Genomic DNA, 26,263 nt, shown 5'->3' on the forward strand with positions numbered 1-26,263 from the left:
GGTCCTGCCAGACCACGGATGTTGCTGGACCAGAGATTTTCATTTTTCAGAGGTTCAACCTATAACACTGGAGCTAGATTAACACAAACCAGAGCATAGATACTGGTCTCCTGTTGTCTCAACCTCTTTCCATGCATTTAATGGAATTCAGAGGCTGGTAAGGATTCAACCTATTGTTTATATTCAGAATGGGACAATTCTAATAACTTTCTAATTAAATTGTGGTAATTTTACTACTTATAATTAAGTCAGACCTATGTGTAAGGAGAAAAGGACATGATTGGCTATTGACAGTTTGCAAATTATTGCCCAAAGAACATTATGGCAAAAACAATCTCATAAACATTCAGAGCATTAGTATACTACAGAACACAACAATATGTCATGGAGATCAAATCAGTTGGTAATTGTTAAACTTTTAACACTGTGCTGCCCAATCACCTAGTTTTGTGAGATCTCTATATAACTCTTTGCAGTCAGTTTTGGACTTAACTATTTTGAGAAATTTTGTATTATCTGAAAATTTTGCCATCTCACTGATTACCCCCATTTCAAGATCATTTATGAATGATGACACACTTTTTGTTATCTTAATTACCCTTCCTATCTGCAAAGCCGGGAATGGCACAAAGTTTGTTGCAGGTAAAAGCTGCCTGCGGGGCTAGGGCATGTGCTTTAAGCAGTGGAGACATTAGGTAAGACATGCTGGGGTTCGAACTTCAGGGACAGCTACAGCCCCCAACCACCCCCCTATTAGCACCAGCGTCACCCGAGCTCTGCTGCCATTTAGTAAGAATCATAACAACAGAAGCTGCAAAACATGGCCTGGCTGTACCCTAAAGGATAAAGGCAAAAAAAATAGCCCAACATTTATACTTTTAAAAACCCATCCAAACATGATTTTCATGGGCCTGAGTCAGAATTTTGGCCCGCTTACGCCTGGCAGGCCTGTTTCCCTATTGAGAAGCTCAGCACGCTGGACTTCACTGTGGCTTTGAGGCTATTAGGCCCCCCTCGTTATAGCGTGGCCTCTTTTCCGAGCCCCCAGTCCCAGAGATTCACCCAATTCCTCCCCGATACTCAGGGACCAGCCCGGCAAGCCTGCTCCAGGCATGCTCAGTGGGACCCCGCCAGCAGCCTACCCCGGCGCTCCGCCCCCGCCTAACCCGGATACACACGCTCGGCTGCTGCCTTTCACCCCGCTCGCTGGGGAACGTGGAGCCGGGCGCCAGCGGAGCAGCGCAGGACGCCGCGGTTCCATGCTGCCGGGCAGGGAGCGGGGCGCGGGGGGCGCGCTCCGAACGCGGCGGGCCGCTATGGAACGCTGCTGAGCGCCGCCTTCGGCCCCGAGAGCCCGCTCCGCGCCCGCCGCCCCGGCCATGGCCCCCATGGGCATCCGCCTCTCCCCGCTGGGGGTGGCCGTGTTCTGCCTGCTGGGGATCGGCGTCCTCTACCACCTCTACTCCGGCTTCCTGGCCGGCCGCCTCGCCCTCTTCGTGCTGGGCGAGCGGGCCGGGGACGGCCCCGACCTCCCGCCGGGCTCCTTGCCCGAGGGCAGCGTGGACCTGCGGGAGCTGCTGGCCGTGTCCGTGCTGGCCGCCGTCAAGGGGGGCGAGGAGGTGAAGCGCGTCCGGGAAAGCAACGTCCTCCACGAGAAGGCGAAGGGCAAGACCCGCGAGGGGGCTGAGGAGAAGATGACCAGCGGGGACGTGCTGTCCAACCGCAAGATGTTCTACCTGCTCAAGAACACCTTCCCCGGCCTGCAGGTGGGTCCCCAGCCCCTGGTCAGGGACCCAGCGCCCCCTCCCCTTAGCAGAGCGAGCCACGTGTCTCTCCAGCCCCCTCTGCCTGCCTTAATAACAGCCCCTCTGTAGGGAAGTCTCGTCCCTGGATCCGCCTCCCTGATCCTGTCACTTGAGCAGCTCAGTATCCTGGAGTGACAACTGTCTGTTTGTTCAACCTGGGCGGCCCCTGAAATAGTTCAGATCAATGATTCTCAGCCTTCTTGCCAGGAGCTGGTCATGCGAAGGTCTGAGTTACACCCTGGTTTTGTCCCACTATGGCTCTTTCCCTTAGGGGTGTGATTTTACATTTTATTGTGATAGTTGTCCTAATTGCAGTGGTCACCCACCATTGAAATCTACTAACACCCAGGTGTCCAACACGCTAGCCACATAAGGCTATTTAGAGCTGGTTGAGTGTGGCTAGTTGGCTTGAATAACGCTGCTCTTTGGCCGGTTGAATGTAGCTAGCTCGCTATAGCAGTAGCTGCTGTAGTGACTACTGCTTCAGAACTGGTTGGACACCACAGTACTAGTAGATTCTGGAGCTTCTGACAGGCGAACGTGACTAGTTTGGCCTGCAGGCTATCAAATGCCAACACTTCAGGTACTCCTCCCCCACTGCTATGCTTCTGCTCTGCCTCATAGCTAGGGTAGTGACTGGTTAATCAGCAAGCAAATCCAAATTTAACTGGGTTAAATAATAAAATGGGATTTTACATCCTTACTTGGAGCAGCCCCTCAGGAGCCACCTGCTTGCTGAGCAGGGTAGGGAAGGCAGGGTGGTGGTGTGCTGATGTTAGGGTGTCCCCCTCCCACTGTATCCCATCTCCACAGAATATGCAGTGATGGGGCCTTGGAGAAAAGGGATAGGGAAGAAGATGGGACAAGGGTATTTGGATTTGAGGTAGATCTCAGATTGACTTAAATTAAAAAATGATCTTGTGCTTGAAAAGCACTGTCCTCATGAATTGCTAACCCCAGTTGTCATTTGCATCACACCTAGGACAGCTGGAGCATAATGCATGAGCATCTACTGCATGAGCTAAAAGACTCCTCTCTCTTGGCAGGTGGAGCAGACTCAGTGGTCTCTAGTCACAAGAGGGAGATAGCGTCATATCAAGCTGGCCTGGGTTACACTAGATATAATTGCATCTATACTATGGATTATAGTGTGTTAAAGGTGTCTTATACAAATATAGTTTATTCCCTTTCCTAGGTGAGATTAGCTATACCGGTACGAGGCACCTTTTATAGTGATATAATTGCATCTGCACAACAGGTTGTTTGAACTACTTCAGTGCAGTTAAAGCAGCACAACTTTTTAGTGTACAGAAGACCTTGTTGAGATCCCCAGATTGAAAAACCCTGTTTCAGATAAACACAGTTGTAATGCAAACAGTAAGTGAGTAAAACTGGAAGCTTCATGTTTAATACATTCTGCCCCAAAGTGCTAAACAGCTTTTGTCTCTCGGTGGGGTGGATGAAAAGTGACATATTGAACTTTTGAATTGTAAGGATTGGTGGAGCTAGGAAGAAAAAAGTTTGCTTACATATTTTGACATGGTAAATAGAGGCAATGTCCTCCTAACACATAACCTAACATGTTGCCAAAGGGTGATAAGTAATAGGCAACATGAATAAGTCAAGAACAAATAATTTCACGTCAACTTAATTCTTTAACAGGGTTACTGGCCTAGTTGAGGATAGAGGGGCAGCTGTAGATCTAGATTTTTGTGAGGCTTTTGACACTGTTCAACATGACATTCTCAAGTAAACTAAGGAAAGTGGACTAAGTGAAATTACTATAGAGTGCTGCACAAGTGGCTGAAAAGTTGAATTCACAGAGTAGCTTTTTATGGTTGTCTGTCAAACTGAAAGGATGTATTTAGTGGGAGTTTCAAGGGGTTTGTCCTGGGTCCAATACTAATCAATAGTTTAATTTAATTTAATGCCTTTGATAATGGAGTGAACTGTGTTTAGGGACACCCAGGCCCTCCCTGATCATTTTAGGTTCATCAGTGGCTGTTATCCATCACACATTGATTTATCTAATTCTCTTTGGAGCCTCAGTCCACGTATACTTTTGGCCTTTACAGCAACCTCTGGCAATGAATTTGAGAGATTGACTGTGCGAAGAAGTGTTTCCTTTTGTTTTTAACCTGCTACCTATTAAAATTTCATTGGGTGACTCTAGGTTCATGTGTCTTGTGAATGGGCAAATAACACTTTCATTTTCACTTTCTCCGCACCATTCATGATTTTGTAGACAGTATTCATGATTTTGTGGAATAAATTTGTTAGTCTTTAAGGTGCGACCGGACTCCTCTTTGTTTTTGCTGATACAGTTACCCCTCTAAAATCTTTACATGTGTGAGACAAATGGCTAATAGGGCTATGTAGCAGTGGGTCCTCTAGTTCCACAATCTTCTTGCACCCCTTTCTCTTCCCTCCCTACCCTCCGTGAAATCTCCACTATGCAAGTTGTCTTTTGTTTGCTGATAACTTGCATCATTGTATGGATCCCCCCATTCTCACCCATTTGGCCAGCAGAATACTAGTTTGACTGCGAGTTTTCTGTAGTTGCAGAGAAATGGATCAGACTGTCTCAACTATGTGAACTTCTGGAACTGAATTCTCTGCCATCAGTTATACATGCAAACTGTTTAAAATTCTACTAAATCAGAAAGGTAGCATTTTATGCTTGCTTTGCACAGGTGTAAGGGACTGCACAAGGTGCATGGGAAGTGGGAACTTAGATCCCCTTGCTGCCATTTCAGTGAATGATAACTGTGGAGCTTCTCCCCCATACAGGATTAGTATTCATGTGGTGTTTTTCAGATCTCCCCACTTTTGTCTCAGTAATTAGCTAACATATTGTAAGTTTTACCTAAAACCTGAAGCTTCATATACTTAGTTTAGGGAATGCTATGCTAACATTTTGGGCAACTGAAATATATGGTGGTTTTTTAAGGGTGACTGGAACTCTTGGGGGTATTTACTTATGTCTTTTCTGCCTGCTTCAAACGGCATGTACTCTGAACTAGAGATATAAGAGTGTAACCTTTTAAACAGTTAACCGCCAAGTATCAGCTTAACGGATTCTATTACGATTATACGCTTACTCCTGGCCTCACTCCCGGGAAACCAGCTTCACTGTGCGCTTTGCAGTAAAAGTTTTATAGTGTAGAGACTGCGGCGAGTGTAACCGCTAAGATTTTTAACGGATACACCAGTGGTCTCCAACATTTTTAACCACAAGATCACTTTTTCAATGTAAGTACAACATAAGATCTGCCTCAAATCCAAATACCCTGCTCCACCCCTTCTCTGAGGCCTCAACGTGCTCACTCCACTCCCTTTTCTCCCCCATCCTCACTCACTTTCACCAGGCTGGGGTAGAGGGGTTGGGGAGCAGGCCAAAGGGTGTGAAGTGTGGGAGGGGCACCGGACTTAGCCCAAGGCAGGTGATTGGGGTCCATGAGGACTTTGAGTGCAAGCTGTGGGAAGGAGTTTGGGTACAGGGGGACACACATGTGGGGCAGGAGATTAGGTGTAGGAGGAGGTTCAGGGCTCGGACAGGGGTTCAGGAAGCAGGCTCTGGCAGGGCACCGTTTAACTGAGATACCTCCTGGGCGATGGAGTTAAGGCAGGCTTACCGCTACCCTGGCCTTGCACCACTTCTGAAAGCAGCTAGCATATACTGTAATGGCTCCACGGCACCATGTGCTGCCTTCATCTACAGGCACTGAGCCTACAGCTTCTACTGGCCACAGTTCCCCTTTATTGATCAGTGGGAGGTACAGGAGCAGAGTCTACAGGGAAAGACGGTATGTGGAGACCTCCTGCTCTGCTTTTCTCAGGGGCTGCAGGAGAATGCCAGTCATTTCCAGGAGCAGCAATTACCACAGGGATAATTACTCCTGCCATGACAGGTTAGGCATTTAAGAACTCATTACTCAAAGAATTAAATTTAAGTGTAAGAGAAATGAAAATTATGAAATGCACAGACAAGTCAAAAAACCAAAACTAACACACGTTGCAAGTAGTAACAACAGCAACCCAGATATGTGTTGGGTCAGGAGATGAGAGTGAAGGACAGCATGTGTTCGTGAGAATGACAGAGAAATACACAGTGTGTGTGAGTGACAGAGATTTGCATTGACAAGCTCCTTCCATCCCCTTCTCTGTGGAAATAGGGTCTAGGAGTGAGGGGAAGAGGGGCACCCTGACATCAGCACACACACCCCTCTCTCTCCCACACTCTGCACAGCAAGCAGGAGGTTCCCAAGGAGCAGCTCCAAGGCAGAGGACAGAAGCAGTGTGACAGTGGGTGGAGAGGCAGCTGAAGTGGCAGCGCTTGAAAGCTTCCTGGCCAAACCAGTCAGGCTCACTTGTCAAAGGCTCCGGAATCTACTAGTAGACCCCGAACTACTGGCTGATGACCACTAGGTTACAGTAACCATTTTTAACATCCCTACTCTGAAAAGTGGGAGAAGACTTCTGACACATGATGGACTAAAGGTAATGAAATACATTGGCCATGTAATATGAATACCAAGCACATCATACTTATGAGTTAGTACATCTTTGGTGTGCTAAAGACACTTCTTCCAAAAAGCTAAACTATTATTAAGCTAGAAAGAAAATCTTTTATATACAAACAAAACATCCAAAACAGACAAAAGAAGTATGCTAAAGTTCAGTTCGTTTAAAGATTTCTTCATTTTATCCCTCCTCCCTCTTTTCCTGAATTTGTACATCATGTTTAGACTGTTTAGACTGTAAGCTTCTCGAGGAAGAATCTCCTCTACAGTTGTATCTGCAAATTGTTTGCCATGGCCTGATAGTGCTCTTCTGTGGAAAAAATGGTGACTTTGTTTCCCCTCCTTCCCTCTCTCCCTTTTTTTCTCCCCAATTCCACCCTCCTTTTGGAGTTCATCCTTCACTCCAGAATGAGGAGTACAGGATCAGGCCAATGAAGAGGGAGTGATGATAATGATAGATGGTGACACTGGATCCCAGCTTCATATAACTTTAAAAAAAAACCCATGACATTATCCTCCAATTCATGAATGCAAAAGCTTGAGGCATTGTTCTGATTAACAGTATTAATGCTCTGAATCCTCCCAGCACTTGAAAAGTAAATAGATAGGCTTTTCTTCTCTACTTCTCTACACCTCTTAGAAAATTAAATTGAGTGCGGTTTGTATGTTCAAGATGAAATACATTTGAAATAATTCATTACACTATTAACTGCTGTATTCCAGTAATGGTATATATACATGACTGCACAGAGTTTTCACCTTCTCTTAGATGTCTAAGCAAAAGGTTGACACGCAAAGATGTGGGTGCAAATTTCAGCTGGTGGAAGTTATCATAGCTCCATTGAGCTTCGATCTGATAGAGTAGTTCTCTTTGTAAAATATTATGTCATGTTCCTTAGCATTGTTTTTTTGTGTGATGATAATGATGGTGTAGTGTATTAGGTTGTCACAGATTGAACTAGGGTGGGGTGTGTGTATTTTACACAAAACTGTTTCTTATTATGGAAGCATCGGCTGCTGCTACCATCTTAGCTAAAGAAAGTCTAAATTTCCATTATAAACCCCATTTTCTAATGCTATCAACTTTTGACTGAAACCAGTTTGTTTGTAAATTAATATGCTCAAAATAAGTTAGGAAAAATACCTTCCTAGAGATCTCAAAAGTTGCTTCCACTGGAAAATTACAGTAATACTGAATGTAATGACAGTTTTCTGTTCTTTAAAGAAACTATGAATGAGGGTAAGTCTACACTTAAACTGCTTCATTGGCAAAGAAATAGACAAATATTGCAGCTGTGGAAACATTTATGCACACTAATAACATCTTGCATGAATAAAGTTGTGCAAGTGTCTATGTGTTTCTGTCATCAAGGCTTTGGACATAACATGGGGTAGCCTTGCTGAGAGATCTTGTCAGTTAGCAAAGGTTCAAATTTTGCAGCTAGGTAAGAAATACTGATATATCTTGTACCTTTAATGCAAATAATTTTTAAGATCTCTTTTTATGGATGCCATTTTTGGATATATCTATTGGAAGTAGTACTTTCCAAAAAGCAGGACATTTGACTATATGGGTAGTGATTCTCTGCACAAAATTTTTCTCTTCTGTAGCTGACAAGTACCTCTTGTGTGTGGTTTCTGTATATGCATAGTGATGGTTCACTTGTTCACAGTTAAAATAAAGTCAGGATTTTCATGGTTATGTGGATTTACACTTCCTTCCTTCCTTCCTTCCTTCCTTCCTTCCTTAAGCTGAAAAAGTAATTCTCAGCATTATTAATAAGATGAATTATGACCAAGTAAAACTAACATTATCAGATTAATTGCTATTGGTTAACATTTGTAAACAGTATCTTTAAATTTTGTTTTCATAATATTTTTTAAAAATAAGACACAACTAGACACAAGTCAAATATGCACTATTTTGGTTTTAGTGCTCTAAGGCTTCAGTTCAGCAAAGAGATGCATTTGGACCATTTCCTATGGGAAGCTCTGTCAGTGGTTCCCTATGCTTTTCTTTCAGTCCAGCTCGGTGTACACTGAAAACATACACTGGCAAAGCTACATCTCTCAAGAGGTGCAAAAAGGCTACACCCCTAAGAGAAACATTTAAGCCAATCTAACCTCCAATGTTGACGGTACTTGGCTGACAAAAGAATTCTTCTGTCATCCCACTTACCACCTCTTGGGGAAGTGACTTACCTAGAACCATCAGAGAATCTTTCCCACTGCTGAATCAAATGTCAACTGAAGCATTACAGTGGTGCACTGGATGCTGTGCTACTAGTGGATTAAGTGTAGGTATAGCTTCAGTTGCAATTTATTTAAAGAAACTTTATTACATTTTCAGCACTATTGTAATTTTCCAGTGTTCAAAAATAGCATAATTAGATTATAAGAAATAAAGTGTGTGTTTGTTTGATCCAAATAGACGTAAGAATCAGTTAGCCATAATATTTCAAGTGGTGCTGTCTATTTTGCGTTATACTACTCAACATTGCAAGAAAAGCATGTAAACAGTCAGTACCTGAAGCAGTGTTTCCTGTTAAAACCTCATTATACATAGAAAAGGAAGAGTTAGCCTTTGTAGTTAAGGGATTTGAAATAAACTTGTAAAGAGTCTTGGATTTCAAATCCCTCTGATTTATAAATAAAAGCAATTGAAATGTGCAGTGAATAGAAATGCATAGAAAATGCTGTACCTTTTCAGAGCAGGAAAAACAGTTCTCGCTTTATGTAAGTTATTCTGTTTGATAACTGCTGGCTAAATTCACACCAGTTACAATAAGACTTCTTACAAAAAAGTTAAATGTGAGCAAGGAATAGCAATTATTTTTTACTATATGCTACAGTAAGCCTGATAACCTTTTACTGAAGGTTATTTGTTAATATTTGTATTATAGTGGGGCCTTTAGATGCATCTCAGGACTGGTGCTTCAGCACACTAGTTTCTATTTAGACATGAAGGCCTGGTATGCCACAAATAGTTTCCTATCTTAAAGCATAATATATGGGTACGTCTATAGGTATGCCTCCTGGGATGAGGTTTACCTGGGTGGTCGACAAATACCTTTGATGTCGGCAGGGGAGCGTCCAGACTATCGCGCTGAGCCGACAAACAGCTGATCAGCTGTTTGTCTGCTCAGCATGGCAGCCATGTAAATTTAAATGAAGCGGCGATTATTTAAATCACCGCTTCATTTTACTATGTCCGGTAGCCTAATCTACATGCCTCTGTCGCCAGAGGCATGTAGTCTAGACATACCATATGTGATGACATACAAATGCTTCATTAAAAGAAGGTTATTTAAGTTGTAAAGACACACACTCAAAAGTTAGCAAATGCCAGAATAATGGGTGCCAGAACAACTTTAATTCTGGCTTTGTGTATGTTCATTCTTTTATTAAGTGATCATATAATTAGAAGCCATATGTCAATCAAAGGGAACTCTTGAGTTTTTCAATTTATTCCCTAGCATGAATTCTATTAGTATTGTGGGATGTTAAAATGGTTTACCAGTCAAACAAGACCGCTTCACCAGTGAAGCATTTTGAGTCCAGTCCTGCCACCCAGCCCTGCCTTGGCTGTGGGGTCTGGCCCGCTGGCTCCTTCATGGCTAGGGATGCTCCGGCATGGTTGGCAAGGACCATACTGGTAAGCTTACTGGTTAACTGTTAACATCCCTAGCATAAATAACAGACAGGTAGCTGCGTTAATCTGATCTTGGTAAAGCAAAAGGAAAAAATATGTAGTACTTTAAAGACTAACAAGATAGTTTATTAGGTGATGAGCTTTCATGGGGCAGTATGGCTTATTCTTAGAACAATGTTTCCTCAAATCTCATCTGCTATTATCCCTCCTTTACTTACGCTACATCTATGACATCTTTATTTTTTTGGACCCATGGTCAAGAAACACTAGATATATTCCACAGAGATTTTTTTTAACAACCTACACCCCACCATCAGTCTCAGTCTGGACCATTCAACATAAGAGATTCATTTCCTGGACACAACAGTACAAATCACTTATGGCAAAGTCAATACCACTCTCTACAGAAAGTCTGCTGACTGCTATACTTACTTACATGCCTCCAGCTTCCATCCAGGACACACAATACAATCCATCATCTATAGCCAAGCCCTTAGATACAACCGCATCTGCTCCAATCCCACTGACAGAGACCAGAAACTTCAAGATCTCTACCAAGCAATTCAATTACTGGGGGGAATAAAAAAAACAAATTGAAAGGGCCAGATGAATACCCAGAAACCATCTACTTCTAGATAGGCCCAAGAAAACCAGCAATAGACCACCACTTTTCATCAACTATAGCCTCCAACTTAAACCTCTCCAACGCATTATCAGTAACCTACAACCTATACTGGAACAGGTTACTACACTCCAAGAGGCTCTGGGTGACAGACCTGTACTCTCCTATAGACAACCACCTAACCTCAGGAAGATTCTTATTAACAACCACAGGCATACCACATTAATACTAATCCTGGAACTTTCCCTTGCAAAAAACCCCATTGCCAACTTTGTCCACATATTTACTCTGGAGACACCATCACTGGACCTAACCATGTCAGTTATACGATCAAGGGCTCATATTCCTGTACGTCCAGCAATGTGATTTATGCCATCATGTGCCAGCAATGTCCCTCTGTGATGTATATTGGACAAACTGCTCAGTCACTTCACCAAAGAATTAATGCCATCAAATCAGACATCTCCACACAGGAAAAACCTGTTAGTCGACATTTTAATCTAACTGGCCATTCCCTTAAAGACTTGACAACGTGCGGATTTCTTCAAAGAGACTTTAACACCAGATTACAGAGAGAGACTTCAGAATTCATGCTTAAATTCGACACGTTGTGAATGGGCCTTAATAAAGATGCGTATTACCTTACACATTACAAAGACAGCCTTCCCACCTATTGATAGTCGTCATAACTCCAGATTAGCCACGTATTGACTTACAATAAAGCTATTTCCTCCTTCCATATCTTTTCCTTGCCCCTCAGCCCCACCTTCTGTTCTAATATCTGATTTGTTCGTTTGTAATTTGCTTACTTTCATATGGTCATGCCAATTCACTTTCAGAATATGATCTGAAAAAGTGGGTCTGCCCCATGAAACCTCATCACCTAATAAACTATCTTGTTAGTCTTTAAAGCGCTACATATATTTTCCTTTTGTTATCCTTAGCATAAAGCATTACTGTAGCCACCCTACTTTTGCAGTCCTGGGCCTTATGTGAAAGAAAATATAAGTCATTGTAGAACTATGATCGTTATCTGTTGTTGTTTTTTGGTATCTCAGCTGAATGTTAACTAGAAAATGAGTTTGCTTTCATCCTATTTTTACTTGTGACCTAGAAAGAATGAAGGGGAGGAGAAGCTCAGAAAGTTGGATAGAGCATTAAGGTCCCAATCAAGATTCTTTAGCACATGTCTAATTACAAAGCTTGTACAATAACTAGTGCCACTGAAGCTAAACTTTAACTTTTTAGAATGTGAGCTGAGAACTTCATTTCAATCCATGGAAATAAGGAACTTCTTATAAGTTGCGTCTGTATTGCCCAATTCCTTTTTCCAAAGTTCCTTGTCACAAAGCACTGTTTGCTACGCACTCATTGTGAAATTTTCATTGTTGTACTTAATGTATCCAAGCCTGCTATTTGTGGCAGCAAGCCTCCTGAAAAGTGATTGTAAGATATAATTGGAGTTTAGTCTGAGAGAGTAAATCATGCTTTTAATACTAATTCAGCAGTGAAAAGAAGGAAGAAGTTTCAAAGAGTCAAATGCTCTTAAAACCCTGACAGGCATCCCTTTGTCATCTATCACTGCACTGTGTAGAACAAGATCAGTGCAACTTTCTATGGGAAGAACTGTCCTTGATTTGTGCAGTTATGTTGTTGCAATACTTTTGTGATATTTTCTCCTTTTTTGGCAATCTCCATTAAGTAACTAAGTAGAACAGTGAGCTGAGATGTAAACCCAAAATTCCACTGACAGAATATTATCTTGGGAATGAAGCCCTTATATTTCTCTAGGGATTAATGCAGGCTCTTAGCACTGACGTGAATTTCTTATTTAATATATTTTTTCTTCACTGAGCTTTGATTCACTACATCATGGTGTAATGTATTTTGTTATCTTTTCAAATGTATTTAAAATTATTTCAATTGGTATCTTTATTTTAAATGTCCAGATAGAGGCCTTTGAAACTGAATTCTGTGTCCATAAATGAGGAACAGCATAGATAATAGTGCAAGCTTCCATGTTCTTTTTTACCCAGAACTGCAAATATGATCTTATTAGGATGCTTTTAAGAAAAAGATGATGATGATGAGCTCTGTGCCAATCCAGTACTGTCCTTTCTGCTGAAACGTGTAGAGAAGTCACTGGTTAGAATGGTGACTTGTGTGTGATAGGGACATTTATCCACTAGGAAGTGTACAGCAGCAATTAGCTATTTTACAGTGAACTGACCTGAAGGAAATTTAGAATATGAAAGAGTCCAGGTGACCGCAACAAAGACTAAGTAGTAACTGTGAGGAAAGGCTGGGGAAAATAAGGTTACATTAATTAGAAACAAACTCAAGATTAAACATGACTGATGCAGGGTCACGCTGTTGCTTAGAAACAATCATTTATCACTGCAAAGAGCTGATTTACTTCATCATAGATGAGTGGATTAGCTACCATGAGAGCAGATTTGGGTTGGTGAGTGAGGAGATAAATGTGCTATCCTTTCTGAGTTTTGAATAGCATTGTGTGTGTTTCAGAGCTCTGAACAGTGTCTTGTATTTACTGTACAACCCTCATGACTGGTAACCTGGTACTTTGATCCAACTCTTATTACTGATATTTTCTTCCAGATTGCCTCAATTGAAAGATTTTGTGAGCTTTTTAAATTTTTTATTTGTTGTATTGTGTTGTTCCTATCTCTAGCTGTTTCTGTCTCCAAATACTCATTTCTCCCCCTACCCTCCAAAAAAGCAGCAAAGCAACATCTCGTGGCACAGCTATTCTAGCATCATAGATAATTGTCTGTTTGGAGAACATTCAGTCTAGTATTACATGGTTGGCCCACTGATCTTGTTGGCTGATTTTTCTGTTAGGGTTTGTCTAGACTACAGGGTATTTTAGAAAAAAGTGGCCTTTGTTTTCGAAAAAACTTTACCTGCATCTAGACTACTGCTGCGTTCTGTCAACAGTACATTGAAAGAACATGGCCGTTTTGTCGAGGGCAATAAACCTCATTCTATGAGGAATAACATCTTTTTTCGAAAGTCATCTTTTGAAAAAAGGTGCTATTGCATGAAAACAGGGCTTTTTCGAAAGTGTCTAGACTCTCTTTCAAAAAAGCAAGCCGCTTTTTCGAAAAATCTTGTTGTCTAGACACTCTTTTTTGAAAAAGGCTTGTAGTCTAGACATAGACTTAGTGGATGAAGTGGGCATTCTGGTTGGTTTTACTAGTTTCAACTGGGCCTTTTGAAACTGTTGACCATAAAATCTTCTTGACCCCTCTGCAGTTCCTGTAAAGGGTGAATTTGAGTGAAAGTGTTATGCCTGACTTTTGCACAGAGGCCTAATTGGTAAAGGCTATCTTTAAATTACAAGCAGAAAGTATTTGAATATGTTAATCTTCAGTTTTAAGAGTGGGATTTGTATTTGGAAGTGCTTATGTAACTCACACATCTTCTAGATGTGATTCACTGTCCTGTGTAATGGCACTTAGGTAACTTACAGAGAGAAAGAATGAGTTTGCTCTACAGTGTTAGCTAAGAGCCAGCTGGCTTTTAGCTCATGCAGTAGAGATTCATGTGCTGACCTCCAGAGGTTCCAGGTTCAAGTCTGCCTGTTGGCATTACAGCTACTTAACACTTCCTTTCCAGGGCCAGGATTCCTGCTCTACTACTTTAGTTGTCCCACAAATATTTATGCAACCCACTGAAAACTGTGTATTTGTTTGAGACTCTAACTAGCAACTGGTACATATAGGATAACTTACTCCAGTTAACCAGTCTGAGCCGTGCAGCTGAAGGCATGAGGTTAAACCCTGCTGCAACCCTTATATTTGATCCCTGTGGCTACTCATGATGGAATTTTGTGACTGCAGTTTACTTTAAAAAATGGCTTGTTTAATTTACACCATGATGAAAATATCCTTAATAACAGGGTTTGTAGTTAAACACCATGATCTGGCAAAATATGGATGGCTTGCAGCAAAATACAGAAGTTCTATATTTTGGCTACTTGTCACATGTTCTGTTGCCCATGAGCAGATCTGAAAATTCAGAATTATGGTTTGAAGACCAAACCCATTAAATATTTTTGAATTCCCTGTGTCGCTAAGCCTTCTCTCCCCCAGTGTCCCTTCGGCACCGAGTTAGAAATTAAATTCCTCCGGGGAAAGGGTTGTCCTGGTACAACACTCTGGTTAACATGTCTGCTTGTATAATTTTTAATGTAGATAAATACTGAAGAACGTGTTGATGCACCTGATAAGGAGACAATTTTCTGGGATCGCAGTATTCCTGAAGACATGAAAAAAATACAACCTAAAACGGTCCCAGCAGAAAGTGTTACAGTATGGATTGATCCATTAGATGCTACACAGGAATACACAGGTATCTGCTTTTTAAAAACAGACAAAAGTTTGATTTTTATTTACTTTTGATAGGAGACAAATATGTAATTTTTTTCAAAAGAAATTTTATAACAGCTGTTACTTATTAGAGTTTTGCATTAGATGAACTACTCTTGAAAAAGGAGATCCCAAGTAGATATCTTGGCCACAGCTGTTTTCAAAGGCTAGCACTTGGTTGACTGTACAGTTAGGTGGCACTAAAATACATATATTTGTCACTTATGGGTGCAGTTAACTAATATCCATTTCTTATGCTTGAATAATGATGCTAAATTATTCTAAATCAAATATTTTAAATTCCAGTTGACTTATCTGCTCATAGGTCTCTGACTTGTTCCTGGGCTGGACTTAAGAAATGGACATGACTTTTCACAGAATTGTAAATCTTCCTCCTCCAAAGGCTCATGAAGCTGCACAAACAATTTAAAATACAGTGTAGTTCAGTTAACTATGTTTATACTGGTAGGTTTTTAAGTCATAAAGACAAACTAAACCACTTGTTACCAACATTGCACTGGTGTTATAGTAATCGTGTATGAAAATTCAAAACCTAGGAAGATCATTCAGCTCTAAAGCAACCAGAATGTAAAATGAAGTCAAGAATGGGAGGCGTTTGTACTGTGATAAGCCCAGATCTACCACTTTCATATAAGAATCATACGCTTAATGAAAAAGTGGCTCCCAAAATTGAGCCCACTAGGAGCACAGTGTACATCTACTGAACAAAAGAATGTGTGGAAAAACTGGGCAGTTGTCTCGTGGTTTTTAATTTTTTGGTAACTGTAGAATAACTTAAATCAAGATAGAACAAAGTCATATCATAAAAATTTGACTTTTTCAAATGCAGCCTCACAGTGTAATCTATTAAGTTGCTAATGCTGCGTCAGGCTCTTGTTTGTCAATCTATGTAAACCTATAAAGTTAGGCCTTTATTTTGTGCTCTTAACCTATGTGATGTTGAGCTAATTAATTTGTCTGATTTCCCCCCCCTTCCCCCCTGCCAATCCCTGCCCCTTAGAGGATCTTCGACAATATGTTACTACTATGGTGTGTGTGGCTGTAAATGGTGAACCGGTAATAGGAGTAATACACAAGCCCTTCTCAGCATATACAGGTATGAGTATGCATCTCTTCCCACCCCCCCCCCCCAGCCTCCCCTGCCATTTTCACTGACACAGTTAATTTAACACTTGATGAAGAATCTGTAGTTATGAATGAATAGAATAGTAGTTAATACAGGAAAACGAAAATGTTGTTGTTATTTAATTATATAGTGGTAATGTCCAAAGCTCTTAAGATTGTGATACCCACAAAACACAGGAAAATATGGTCTTTGTGGGGCAGAAGAATGGTACATGGGACAAACTTTAACCAAAAATACATTTGTTGGTGAAGCTCTTTCACTGAAGCATTAAGAACAAAATAACATTGTATATATGGACCTCTGTTCTATCACCTGTATGGTGAGCAGCGTTTTGCTCACACGAGTCTTAGTGAAGTTCATGTGGCTGCTCCCATGAGCAAATTATTTCTTATCAGAAAGGGTAACAAAATCAGGACATTGATCAGGGCACCTGCAGAAATTGTTCCTGTTGTACCCATTGTGGCCCCAGCCCCTCATCTGTCAAAGTCTGTGCCATCTGACACATCCTGTCCCGGTATGGTAGCCTGAGGCTTTTTGAGGTTTTCCTGAGATGGCTGTGGTGAATGACTATCTACAGCTCATTGGGGGGAAACTCTGTCTGTGCCCATTCACGGAAAATATTCCCAAAACATCTGCTTCCAGAAATAAAGGTGCTCTTTTCTGGGGGCCAAGAGCCCTGCTCTGACTCAGTGCAGGCTAGCAGTTTACACATCCCACTGTTACATTGCCCATTTCCTTATCTTCTGGACACCCACACAAGTTCACTGCCTTTGGAAAAGCAATGTGCCCTGGTTAATTGATTTCACGTTAGTTCAACATACTCCTTAGCGTAGAGTGTTTATATAGGTTTGAAGTAAAACCACACTGAAGTTTATTTAACAGAGCTTGAGACTCAATAAAAGCAAGCGTAAGCTTTTTGGAAACACAAAGTTGCCGGTTAAAGAGAAACATAAGATGCAATCCTCTATAGCTTGTACTTATAAATATGTTGCTTTCCTGTCTATAAAGTATTTCTCACCCAAAGGTTAGTCCTTGCAGCACTTGTTAGTCCAAAGAGCTGCCCTGCCCCAGACAAAGCAGTTGTGATGCCACTCACTCAATTTTGGCCCTGCAGTCTCTCCATCATGATGAGCAAACCTGAGTTCATCATCAGGGTGGCCAATACTGCTCTGTCTCACCGTAGCTAGTGGTGCGTACCCTGTTCAATGTGTCTCTGACTGTAGGCACCACTGTTAATAAAAGTTATGTGTCAATCTTTCCCCATTGTTTTAAACACAAGACTCTGTCTATTCCAAGCATGCAGCACTTGCATACACTTGGAATAAGGAAATGGGCACTTTTGACACTTTTGAAGCACTGATGAGGATGGATATGAATTTAAGTATATACATTCAAGGACAAGCGATTGCCAGTAACTTCTGAAAGTCTCAGACAACAAAGCAAGTGTTGAGTATATTTGAAGGAATGTGTGTTATATTCTTGGATAAATACATAAGCTAATAAAATGTTTCCCATTTTAGTTAGGCCATACTGACCTCTAGAGTCTAGATAAGTTAGGCAGTAGCTCGGATTACCGCAACTAAGCTTGTTCAAATGAACTAGGTTTTCTACCTAACTGAGTATTCAGTATTGTGATTCTCCTCCCCTCCGCCCCCTAGCATTTTTAATGTGAACTTTAATTCCAGTTATCATAACACTTTATTTTCACATTTGCATGTATCTTGACTTTTTCTAAAGCACCTGCCAAACCAATTATTGAAGAGCTGATTTTCTTTCCAACAAAAATTCTGCTGTCATTGCAACTGGGAATTTGCCACGCTCTTTCTTAAGAGGAAAAAAAAGAATCTGCAATGATAACTCATCATAAATCTTAAGGAATGGCATCCAAACAATTTTTTTAAATATACAAATATTGGTATCCAATTACTCAAGATTACAGGTTGAAGGGGGTAACTTTCGAAACCAGAAATACCACGGCCTTTCATTTTGTTCATGAGCCTTCTCTACCACACAGATATAAATCAGTAAGGGGAAAGACATATTTTAAAGATTGCCAATTAGTTCAGTCTCTGCCTACATAGTCTCAGCCTGTCTTCTGTGCTGAAAACACTAGCTAGAACTCCAAACAAACATCAAATTGTAATGGCTTTTGGACATATCAAATCAAGGGTGGTTTTGAACTAGTGATCTAGAAGTGGAAATCTGCACATCCCAAATTCAGTCTCCTGAATCAATGTTTTCTAAAAATAAACATTTTCATAGTCATCTTCCTCTATCTTAAAGATGACTGTATTTTGTTGACTGGTTTAAAGGAAAAAAGTGAAATTTCACTATCAATTTGAAATTTAGTCAGTGTAAAAGACTGAGCTGAAGGAATTTCAGGTAGCATCATCTACGTTACATCTGCCCCTGAATCTCGCTGTGAAATTTACAATAATATTTTTTCCAGGATTTTACTTTTTATGAAGATTACAGTTAAACCTAACTGTGCACTAAGTACACATTCAAAAAAAGAGATGTTTGTTTCCCATAAGGTCTGGTTTAATAATATTATGTGTTTACTGCTAACAATAACAGGAAAAAAATTCAGGCAGAAGCACAACTTTTTTTTTTTATTTTTTTTTTTTTTTTTTAAGTAAATGTCTCTTTTTAATAATACCTCTAAAAGAGCAGATGCCTTCAAAACCCAGTAATGGAATGTATGTTTCTTTTGTAGCTTGGGCAATGGTGGACAGTGGGTCAAATATAAAAGCTCGTTCTTCCTACAATGAGAGAACTCCAAGAATTATTGTGTCCCGCTCTCATGCAGGAAAAGTAGAGCAAGTAGCACGGCAAACATTTGGAAATAAAACTGTGATCATCCCAGCAGGTGGAGCAGGTTTGTTATCTTTAAGCATTCCAGATATTTTATTGCTTGTGGATTACTTATGAAGGAAATTGTTATTAAACTGGAGAAGTGACCCAAAAAAGTAACTTGCAGCAGAAGTACTGTACTTCCTGCATCCAGAAATTCAAATTTAAACCTATTTCAGATTGTGAGGAGGGAACTGAGTGGCAGGAAAAGGAGTAAGTATGCAAATAGCAGGCACAACATGAAACAACAGAAAAAAGAATGGGTGCATAGAGAGAAGAGCATTTGGCTGTCTTTTGCTCTATGCTAATTTAAAAATATCAGCGTGAAACTGGCCGTTATGTTAAGAGGAGGCTGGTAATCATGAACAGAAACAGAAGTTGTTTCACTGTTCAGTGCCATGAGAAAACAATAAAAAGACTGTAGTTTCAGATGTGTAAGCTGAAAATTGAAGAAAAAGGAATTCAGTGATTCAAGAATCTAATAATCCCAGGAGTGATCTAACTACCAGCAATCAAATTGATTGGAGGGTATTTTATATTAAATGTCATGGCAAAATTGGTTCATAGTATAGTCGGAATGTGCCTATATAAAGTGTAAGCACAAGTGTGAAACAATTACCCACTTGAAGATCCTGCAAAATGGAGGTACAGGTTGGACTTCCCTGATCCAGCACTCTTAGGATCTAAGTGGTCCCAAACAAGGGAATTTGCCGGACTAGAGGAGGTCAGGACTCTGGGCTTTACTGCTGGGGCTCCCCTCCTGGCTGCTGCCCTAGGAGAACCCAGAGGTCTGACCTCATCTGGCCCACTTGGGGCTCCTCCTTTTGCCCACTTGCAGAGTTCTGCTGTCTGCCCCCAGCCATGTGCAAGGTGGCATCTGCTCCCTAGGGGAGGCTGCCGGTTTCCACACAGGGTAGCAGTTGCTCCTGAAGCTCCTTGTCCCACTGTTCAGCCCCACACTGGGCGCAGCCTCTCCCGGGACTCTCTGTCCCCAAGTCACTGGCCCTGCTGGCCACTGCCCACCAGAGCAACTCTGCTCCCAGCCACTCTCAACCTCTGCGGCTGGGGCGCTCTGGTCTAGCAACATCTGTGGTCCTGCTGGACTACAGATGTTGCTAGACCAGACAGGTTCAACCTGTGAGTTCTGAATTTCACAAAAGGGCATCTTCCCATTTCTTTGTACGGACAGCTATATCTGGTACTTTTTTTTAAAAGGAGGAAGTTCATAATGTCTCATGTTGAGGACCAGTCATGAATAAGAATAAGTCTAAAGAAGCTGGGTCATGGTTAGCAGTTTAATTGACATTGCATGTATCCCATTCCACTTAGCTGCATGTAAAATGGAGAAGTTTTAGCATGAATGCAGAGGGGTTAGCTGTCTTTATGAAATGAGTGAGTAGGGAGCTTTGTACAAGAATGAAGTCAATTGGTAAAATGAAGAAATCTTATTACATGTACATATGTTTATGAATTGGAAATGTTTCATAGGCATGCCAGCTAGAATTAAGAAAATGGTGCATTTGAGAGTAAAATTGAGGAGGAAAAACAATGCAATTTGTGGTAAAGCAAACAAACTCAAGAGCAAAACTCTATCCTTTAGTTAAAAACATATGCGGTCTGATTCTGTTGATGTGCCTCTTGATGTCTTATGTATCTGACAAACCAGTAGAGGATAGTGCAAAGGAAATGACTGTGTTAAAAATGGGTTTTTCAAGTGTGAAATATAGTAGAAAAATCGATTTCAGCACTTTGCAGGAAGTATAACAGAAGGTGAGGGCTTATGTACGCACCATTACATTCTCAGCTAACATGACAGAGTTAACAATCATTTTTGTTATTGTTCACTTCTATGTGAACATGTAATTGTTAATTTCTTTATTTTGTGATTAATTATGAAATTTGTTTTTCATTAACTGGTGGTGTTATCTTTCTAACTTTCTAGGCTATAAAGTCTTAGCCCTCCTTGATGTGCCTGACAAGAAACAAGAAAAAGCTGATGTGTATATTCACGTGACATACATCAAGAAGTGGGATATATGTGCCGGGAATGCTGTGCTAAAAGCATTGGGTGGTCACATGACTACCTTGACGGGTGAAGAAATCAGTTATACTGGTTCAGATGGCAATGAGGGGGGACTCCTAGCCAGTATCAATATGAATCATCAAGCATTGGTTGACAAGCTCCCAAATCTGGAGAAGGCATCAAACAAACAAACATAACTGCTGATGTGTACACAAATGCTTCTGTGGCCTCACAATGTTTAGCTTGAGGAAACAGGTGTGAAAAGAGCCTGCTGGGGACTAGGCACTGAAAACCAAGGCAACTCAAAGTGTTTTTCGGGGGAACTATATATAGCATTGGGCTTCTTCATTGGTGGTGGATACAAATTCAGAATTAGGAAGGTGACTGAACTTCCTCATGCCATCGTCAGTCTTTTGAGACTTTTTCCATCCAGTTATATTCAAGGTGCATATATGGTATATATTTGTGAATATAGGCAAATGAAAAGAAAATCCAGATGGGTACTTAGATTATTATAAGTGACATTTTTCATGGATTCTTGGAACATGTCACACTTTTACGGTATAGTAGCTGCTCCATCTTGAATCAGGTAGAAGAAAGGATTGATTTTTATGTAGTCACTTGATGACCCTGTAAACTGCCTAGCATGAAAGATGAATTCCACATTCCCTTGGATTAAAAGCACAAGTTGCATACACATTTATGTTTGCTTTCAACAGTTCATCTTTGACAGAATAGTATTTTTGAATAAGACATGTTCTGTACTAGTTTGCTGGTCATTTTTCCTGAAAACTTAAACCAATTTAAGTCACATGAGAAAAACATGAATATTGGTGTTTTTATTAATCAGTGTTGTTATTTTCTGTATATCTTTTAAAAAGAAAATAACTGATTCCTTGTATGGGTTTTTAACAGGTTAACACTTGACCTTGATTTCAGTTTGCTATGTTAAAGGTGCATGCTAGAGTTTTCTCTAATGTGGGATTAGTTCAATGTTTGTCCCTGTAGAAGCAGCCACCTTTCCTTTTAATGTCTTTTCATTCACTAAGTTACTAGACAAATGAATATGACATTTTTGTTGGTTATAGTAAGTCGTCGGGTTAACTTACAATATGGATGCAAACTAGCAGTTTTTTAGAATTCCAAAATTAACTTGTTGGCTTTTCAAAGGTTGAATTTCCTTTGAAAGATGTATTGTTTCCTTCTTTGCTATAAACTCACTGTAATTCTGAACAGTCTGTGGCCACGTATTCACCTTGGCATTTAGCTCTGTGTTAAGTTACAACGTGTTCCCAGAATCTAAAATGGGATTTAGAATTTTTTGATGGCCTGTGGCATTGCTTGTACCTCAGTCTGAAAAGTGGTACTTTTCAATTAATTCTACTTCCGAGTTTTAGCTTCATTCATATGGGACAAAACATTAGTCCTTTTAGGTCAGATAACAAATAGCAGTTCCACCAACATCTGTGGGCCTTTCTCTTCTGAAAATATAAGGAGGTAGTAGAATAATATTTAATAAAACAAGTTTAAAAGTACATTTTTTTTAGTACTTGTGGATAAATGTCTCATCTTCTTAAGGAAACAAATTTTAATTTTAAATACAAGTCCTTGCAAGTCTAAGTTTATTCAATGCAAATATAAGCCATTTATGCAAAATTTATATTCCCCCTGGGAAAATGTTTTGTCTTCACTCCACTCCAGTAACCATCCATCTGGTAAAAGGTGGGTGACACTGCCTATGGGATAACTTTAAGCTCTTGATTTAAGAACTGTAAATACATCAGTGATTTCTTCATGCTACAAAATAAAACAAATATGCTCTTTTTCAGTGGACAGAATTATTCTGGACAATTACAATTGTAAACTTTGCTGAAGAACTAAAGTCAACTATTTATAGTGCAGTAGGTTAATTTTTTTTAACCATTAAAGAACATTGGTTAGACACAATTTAGAAATAGTCATAGTAAACCTATTAGTAAAAGCTAACTGCATCATAGAGATAGGGCAAAAATGTGTTACATAATACTAAGGTGAAGGTTTGGATTTGGAGACCATGCAAACTTCCCAGTAAGTATGTGACTGCTTGTTAGATGGGACTGATTCTGCCAACCTTACTTACATAGGGTTAGATTGTGGTCAGATGACACACAGCAGCCAATTCCAGGAAGTAAGAAGGAGTAACAACTTCCCTTACATCCCTATATATGCCTCTTAGATAAGGGAATAAAAGGGGGAATATTCACCTGCTTAATTTATCACCATAGCATATGATCAGGAATGGGCAAAGCTATAGCTTCAGTCCCTTGACTTGCTGTCCATAGTGACTAGCCTTTAATCAGCAAGATGACTACTTGCTTATAGGTTCAAAGTATTCAACACTTCGCAGGATCATGTCCCTATTGTGGGTGTAAGCCAGCAGTAAATTACTACCTCCTAGAACTAAGGAGAAGGAGTCTGTGGAGGAATGATAATTCAGAGGCATGCCTGAATTACACTGCCTCTTGATGCTGTCTGAGTGGGCACAGTGATCATACCACCTCTTGTACAGGGTTGTGCCTTGAGTCTCACAATCTAGCTCAAAGAAGGAGCCCTTTAAAACTGGCAGAATTGTGCCCTTGGTTAACATCAAGCTTTCTGATGTTTTCATGTTAGAAAGTACTTAATTTTTTTGCACAGTCCAGCTAGTATTTAAAAATACTTAGTGTACATTTGGGCATTTGTGATGGAAGTAAGGCCCTCTCTATTACTATTCAGTTCATCATGTTTTTGCTGTGTTCCTAAACATAGTATTAGCCCAGCTTGGATATGACACAATTTGGCCTTGCCCATGTGATAAAGATTAAGTCGTGCTCAGCATGGTAAGGGATCACACTGTAACATTATCCTCTACATGGGCTAGATACAATGTTACTTTGGTTACAGCCCTTTGGTCTCTTCCATTTAAACCAAACCGTTTTGAGTACTGCTACTATAATCTTTAGAGATGCTGCTGAAACATAATATTTATAGTGTAGTTTGAGGCCTTCAATAGTACCTCTTTTCCAAATTTTTCATTTAAAATTACCATAGTTATTAGAAGGGAAGCCCAGGATAACATTTTATTTTTGGCAGTGGTTTAATTTGATGGTTCAACCAAGGTGATAAGGCTTTAGAATATCTTGATTTATAATACTTTGTTTTTATCAGTGCTGTAGTTCACAATAAAAGGTGGCGTAGATGCTACATAGCATTGTACCAAAAGTTCTAATTTGCATTCCTTGAATGCCAAATATTTCTAAATTAAATAAATATGGAAATAAAGGGGTTGAATATTGTGCTTACAAAAAGGCTTTTTGTTTTATATATTTTTATTAGATAAAAGGCTTTGTTCTTACACACACTGCTGTTACAAAGATTTTAATGTCTACATAGATATAATTGGCTTGGTGCATATGGGGATTTTTGGGGTTAATTTTGAAAGCAAGTTGGGGAAACAATTTAGAAAAGGTAATCAATGGTAGCATAGGGGAAACAGTTACTTTGATTCATGTTTTGGTTACTTATTGCCATTCCAATATATCTTATCGCCCTTCAGTATTTAAAAAAATGAGTTAACCAACATAATAATGTTCTAATAGTACAAGAGCAAAATTTCCACCATTAACAAAATGAAGCTACAGCATACTAACAGTATGGAAACAAGAAGTCTGTTCCTTCCTCCCAATCATTTTAGGAATGAATTTTGAATGCTATGCTGCCAACTGTACACTCAAATGCAAGGGTGGCAAAATACAGCCTGCAGGCCAGATGCAGCCTAGAGGGAACCTCAGTCAGGCTCCCTGTCTTCCCCACCCCTGCAGGCTTTTGAGAGCAGCTGTCTGCATGGGCCATGTGCTTCTGGTAGGAGGGGAAGGGAGGCTTGAGCTGCCACTGCTCCCAGCACAATCTCACAGCCGGAAACTGGCCAATGGGAGCTGCCTGTTTTGGAGGACAGGTAGCGTGCGATGTATCCATCCCTTGGGGCTTGTAGAGTTTAAAGAAGCACACAGTCCCTGTAGTCCATGGGAAAGGCAGGGAGCCTGGCTGAGTGACCTACGGGGGCTGTAGGCTTGGAACAAAACACATAAGTGCCACCCGGCTACAGCCTGCCTCTCGCTTTCCAGCCTCTTCCACCCACTGCCCCTTGCCCTCCCTTTTCCCAAACTCCCTCTCAGATCCCAAACCTGCTCCTGTGCCTCAGTCTCCTACCACAAGCTCCCTTCGGCACCCAACTACCACTCCAGACCCCATACCATCTCGGTTAATATGGAAGTGTGTCTACACCACTTTCCAAATTCTTGGAGTAGCCCCTATGTAAAATTATTGCCCACCCGTACTCTGTCAACTGAACCCAGCATCTGCACTGACATCTTGCTGTGGCTTTAAACTTTTTAATGAGATTCTCCCTCTGTTTTCCTCTTTATTTTTTTGTTTTTTAAGAGAAAGTTAGGACTTGTAACTGTGCCAATGTAACATTTTTCTTGCATATTTAAACTTGTATTTTTCTTGTATTTTTGTTTTGGGGATGGAGAGAGAAATGTTGATGGAAAAATTCAATTTAGGTTGAAGGGGTTCAGGTCATATTGAGACTTCTAAGAAACCTACATTACTCTTGGCAGTTTAGACCTCTTGACCCAAATTATACATGACATTATGTTGTAAGTGAATCTTAAGCTTTCTCTTATTTATTAAATCAGTCTTTAAAATTAAGGTATCTCCAACTCCTGCCGACTTCTTAAATTGCAGAGGCGGTGTTGTCTACAATAGTTGCTAATTAGTAAGGTTAAGATTTTCTTCAAAAGTAACAGACAGGTCATGGGAATCCATGAATTTTTGTTTATTGCCTGGTCTGTAACTTTTACTAAAAATAATGGGATAGGCAACTAATTCCAAGTTGCATATCAGCCAGAAGAAAAGAATTTCCTGTAGTACTAAAAGTCAGAAATGAAATTGAATTTAAAATGTGAGAATTGTGGGAATAGTATAATACACTGTTAATATAACTTCTCAACATGTAGCTATTACACTCACAATATCAATGTGTTAGCTGGCTGAGTGCAAAAATTAAATCTTCACATTTTACAATATTAATTCTGCAAAAAAAAGAGTATCTAGTCACCTACTCAGTCATTCAGTAACACAGTAAAACACTTAATAATGAACTGAGTGGTGGTACAGAATGCAAAATTACATTTTATTTTTAAATCTCTTAGGCAAGAACACTGTAGA

General features: G+C 40.3%; 1 protein-coding gene across 1 annotated transcript; it reads left to right on the top strand.

The window, feature by feature from the left end:
• Window positions 1-1,168: 1,168 nt before the first annotated feature.
• On the top strand, window positions 1,169-24,342 carry BPNT2 (3'(2'), 5'-bisphosphate nucleotidase 2). The gene is made up of 5 exons (XM_006126157.5): window positions 1,169-1,766; window positions 14,820-14,976; window positions 16,015-16,110; window positions 18,857-19,018; window positions 20,936-24,342. The coding sequence occupies exons 1-5, from the start codon at window positions 1,380-1,382 to the stop codon at window positions 21,211-21,213; spliced, it is 1,080 nt and encodes a 359-aa protein (XP_006126219.4). The 5' UTR covers window positions 1,169-1,379; the 3' UTR covers window positions 21,214-24,342.
• Window positions 24,343-26,263: the final 1,921 nt, after the last annotated feature.

The sequence above is a fragment of the Pelodiscus sinensis genome, chromosome 2 (assembly GCF_052426305.1).
Source record: "Pelodiscus sinensis isolate ZL-2025 chromosome 2, ASM5242630v1, whole genome shotgun sequence".
Taxonomy (NCBI): domain Eukaryota; kingdom Metazoa; phylum Chordata; order Testudines; family Trionychidae; genus Pelodiscus; species Pelodiscus sinensis.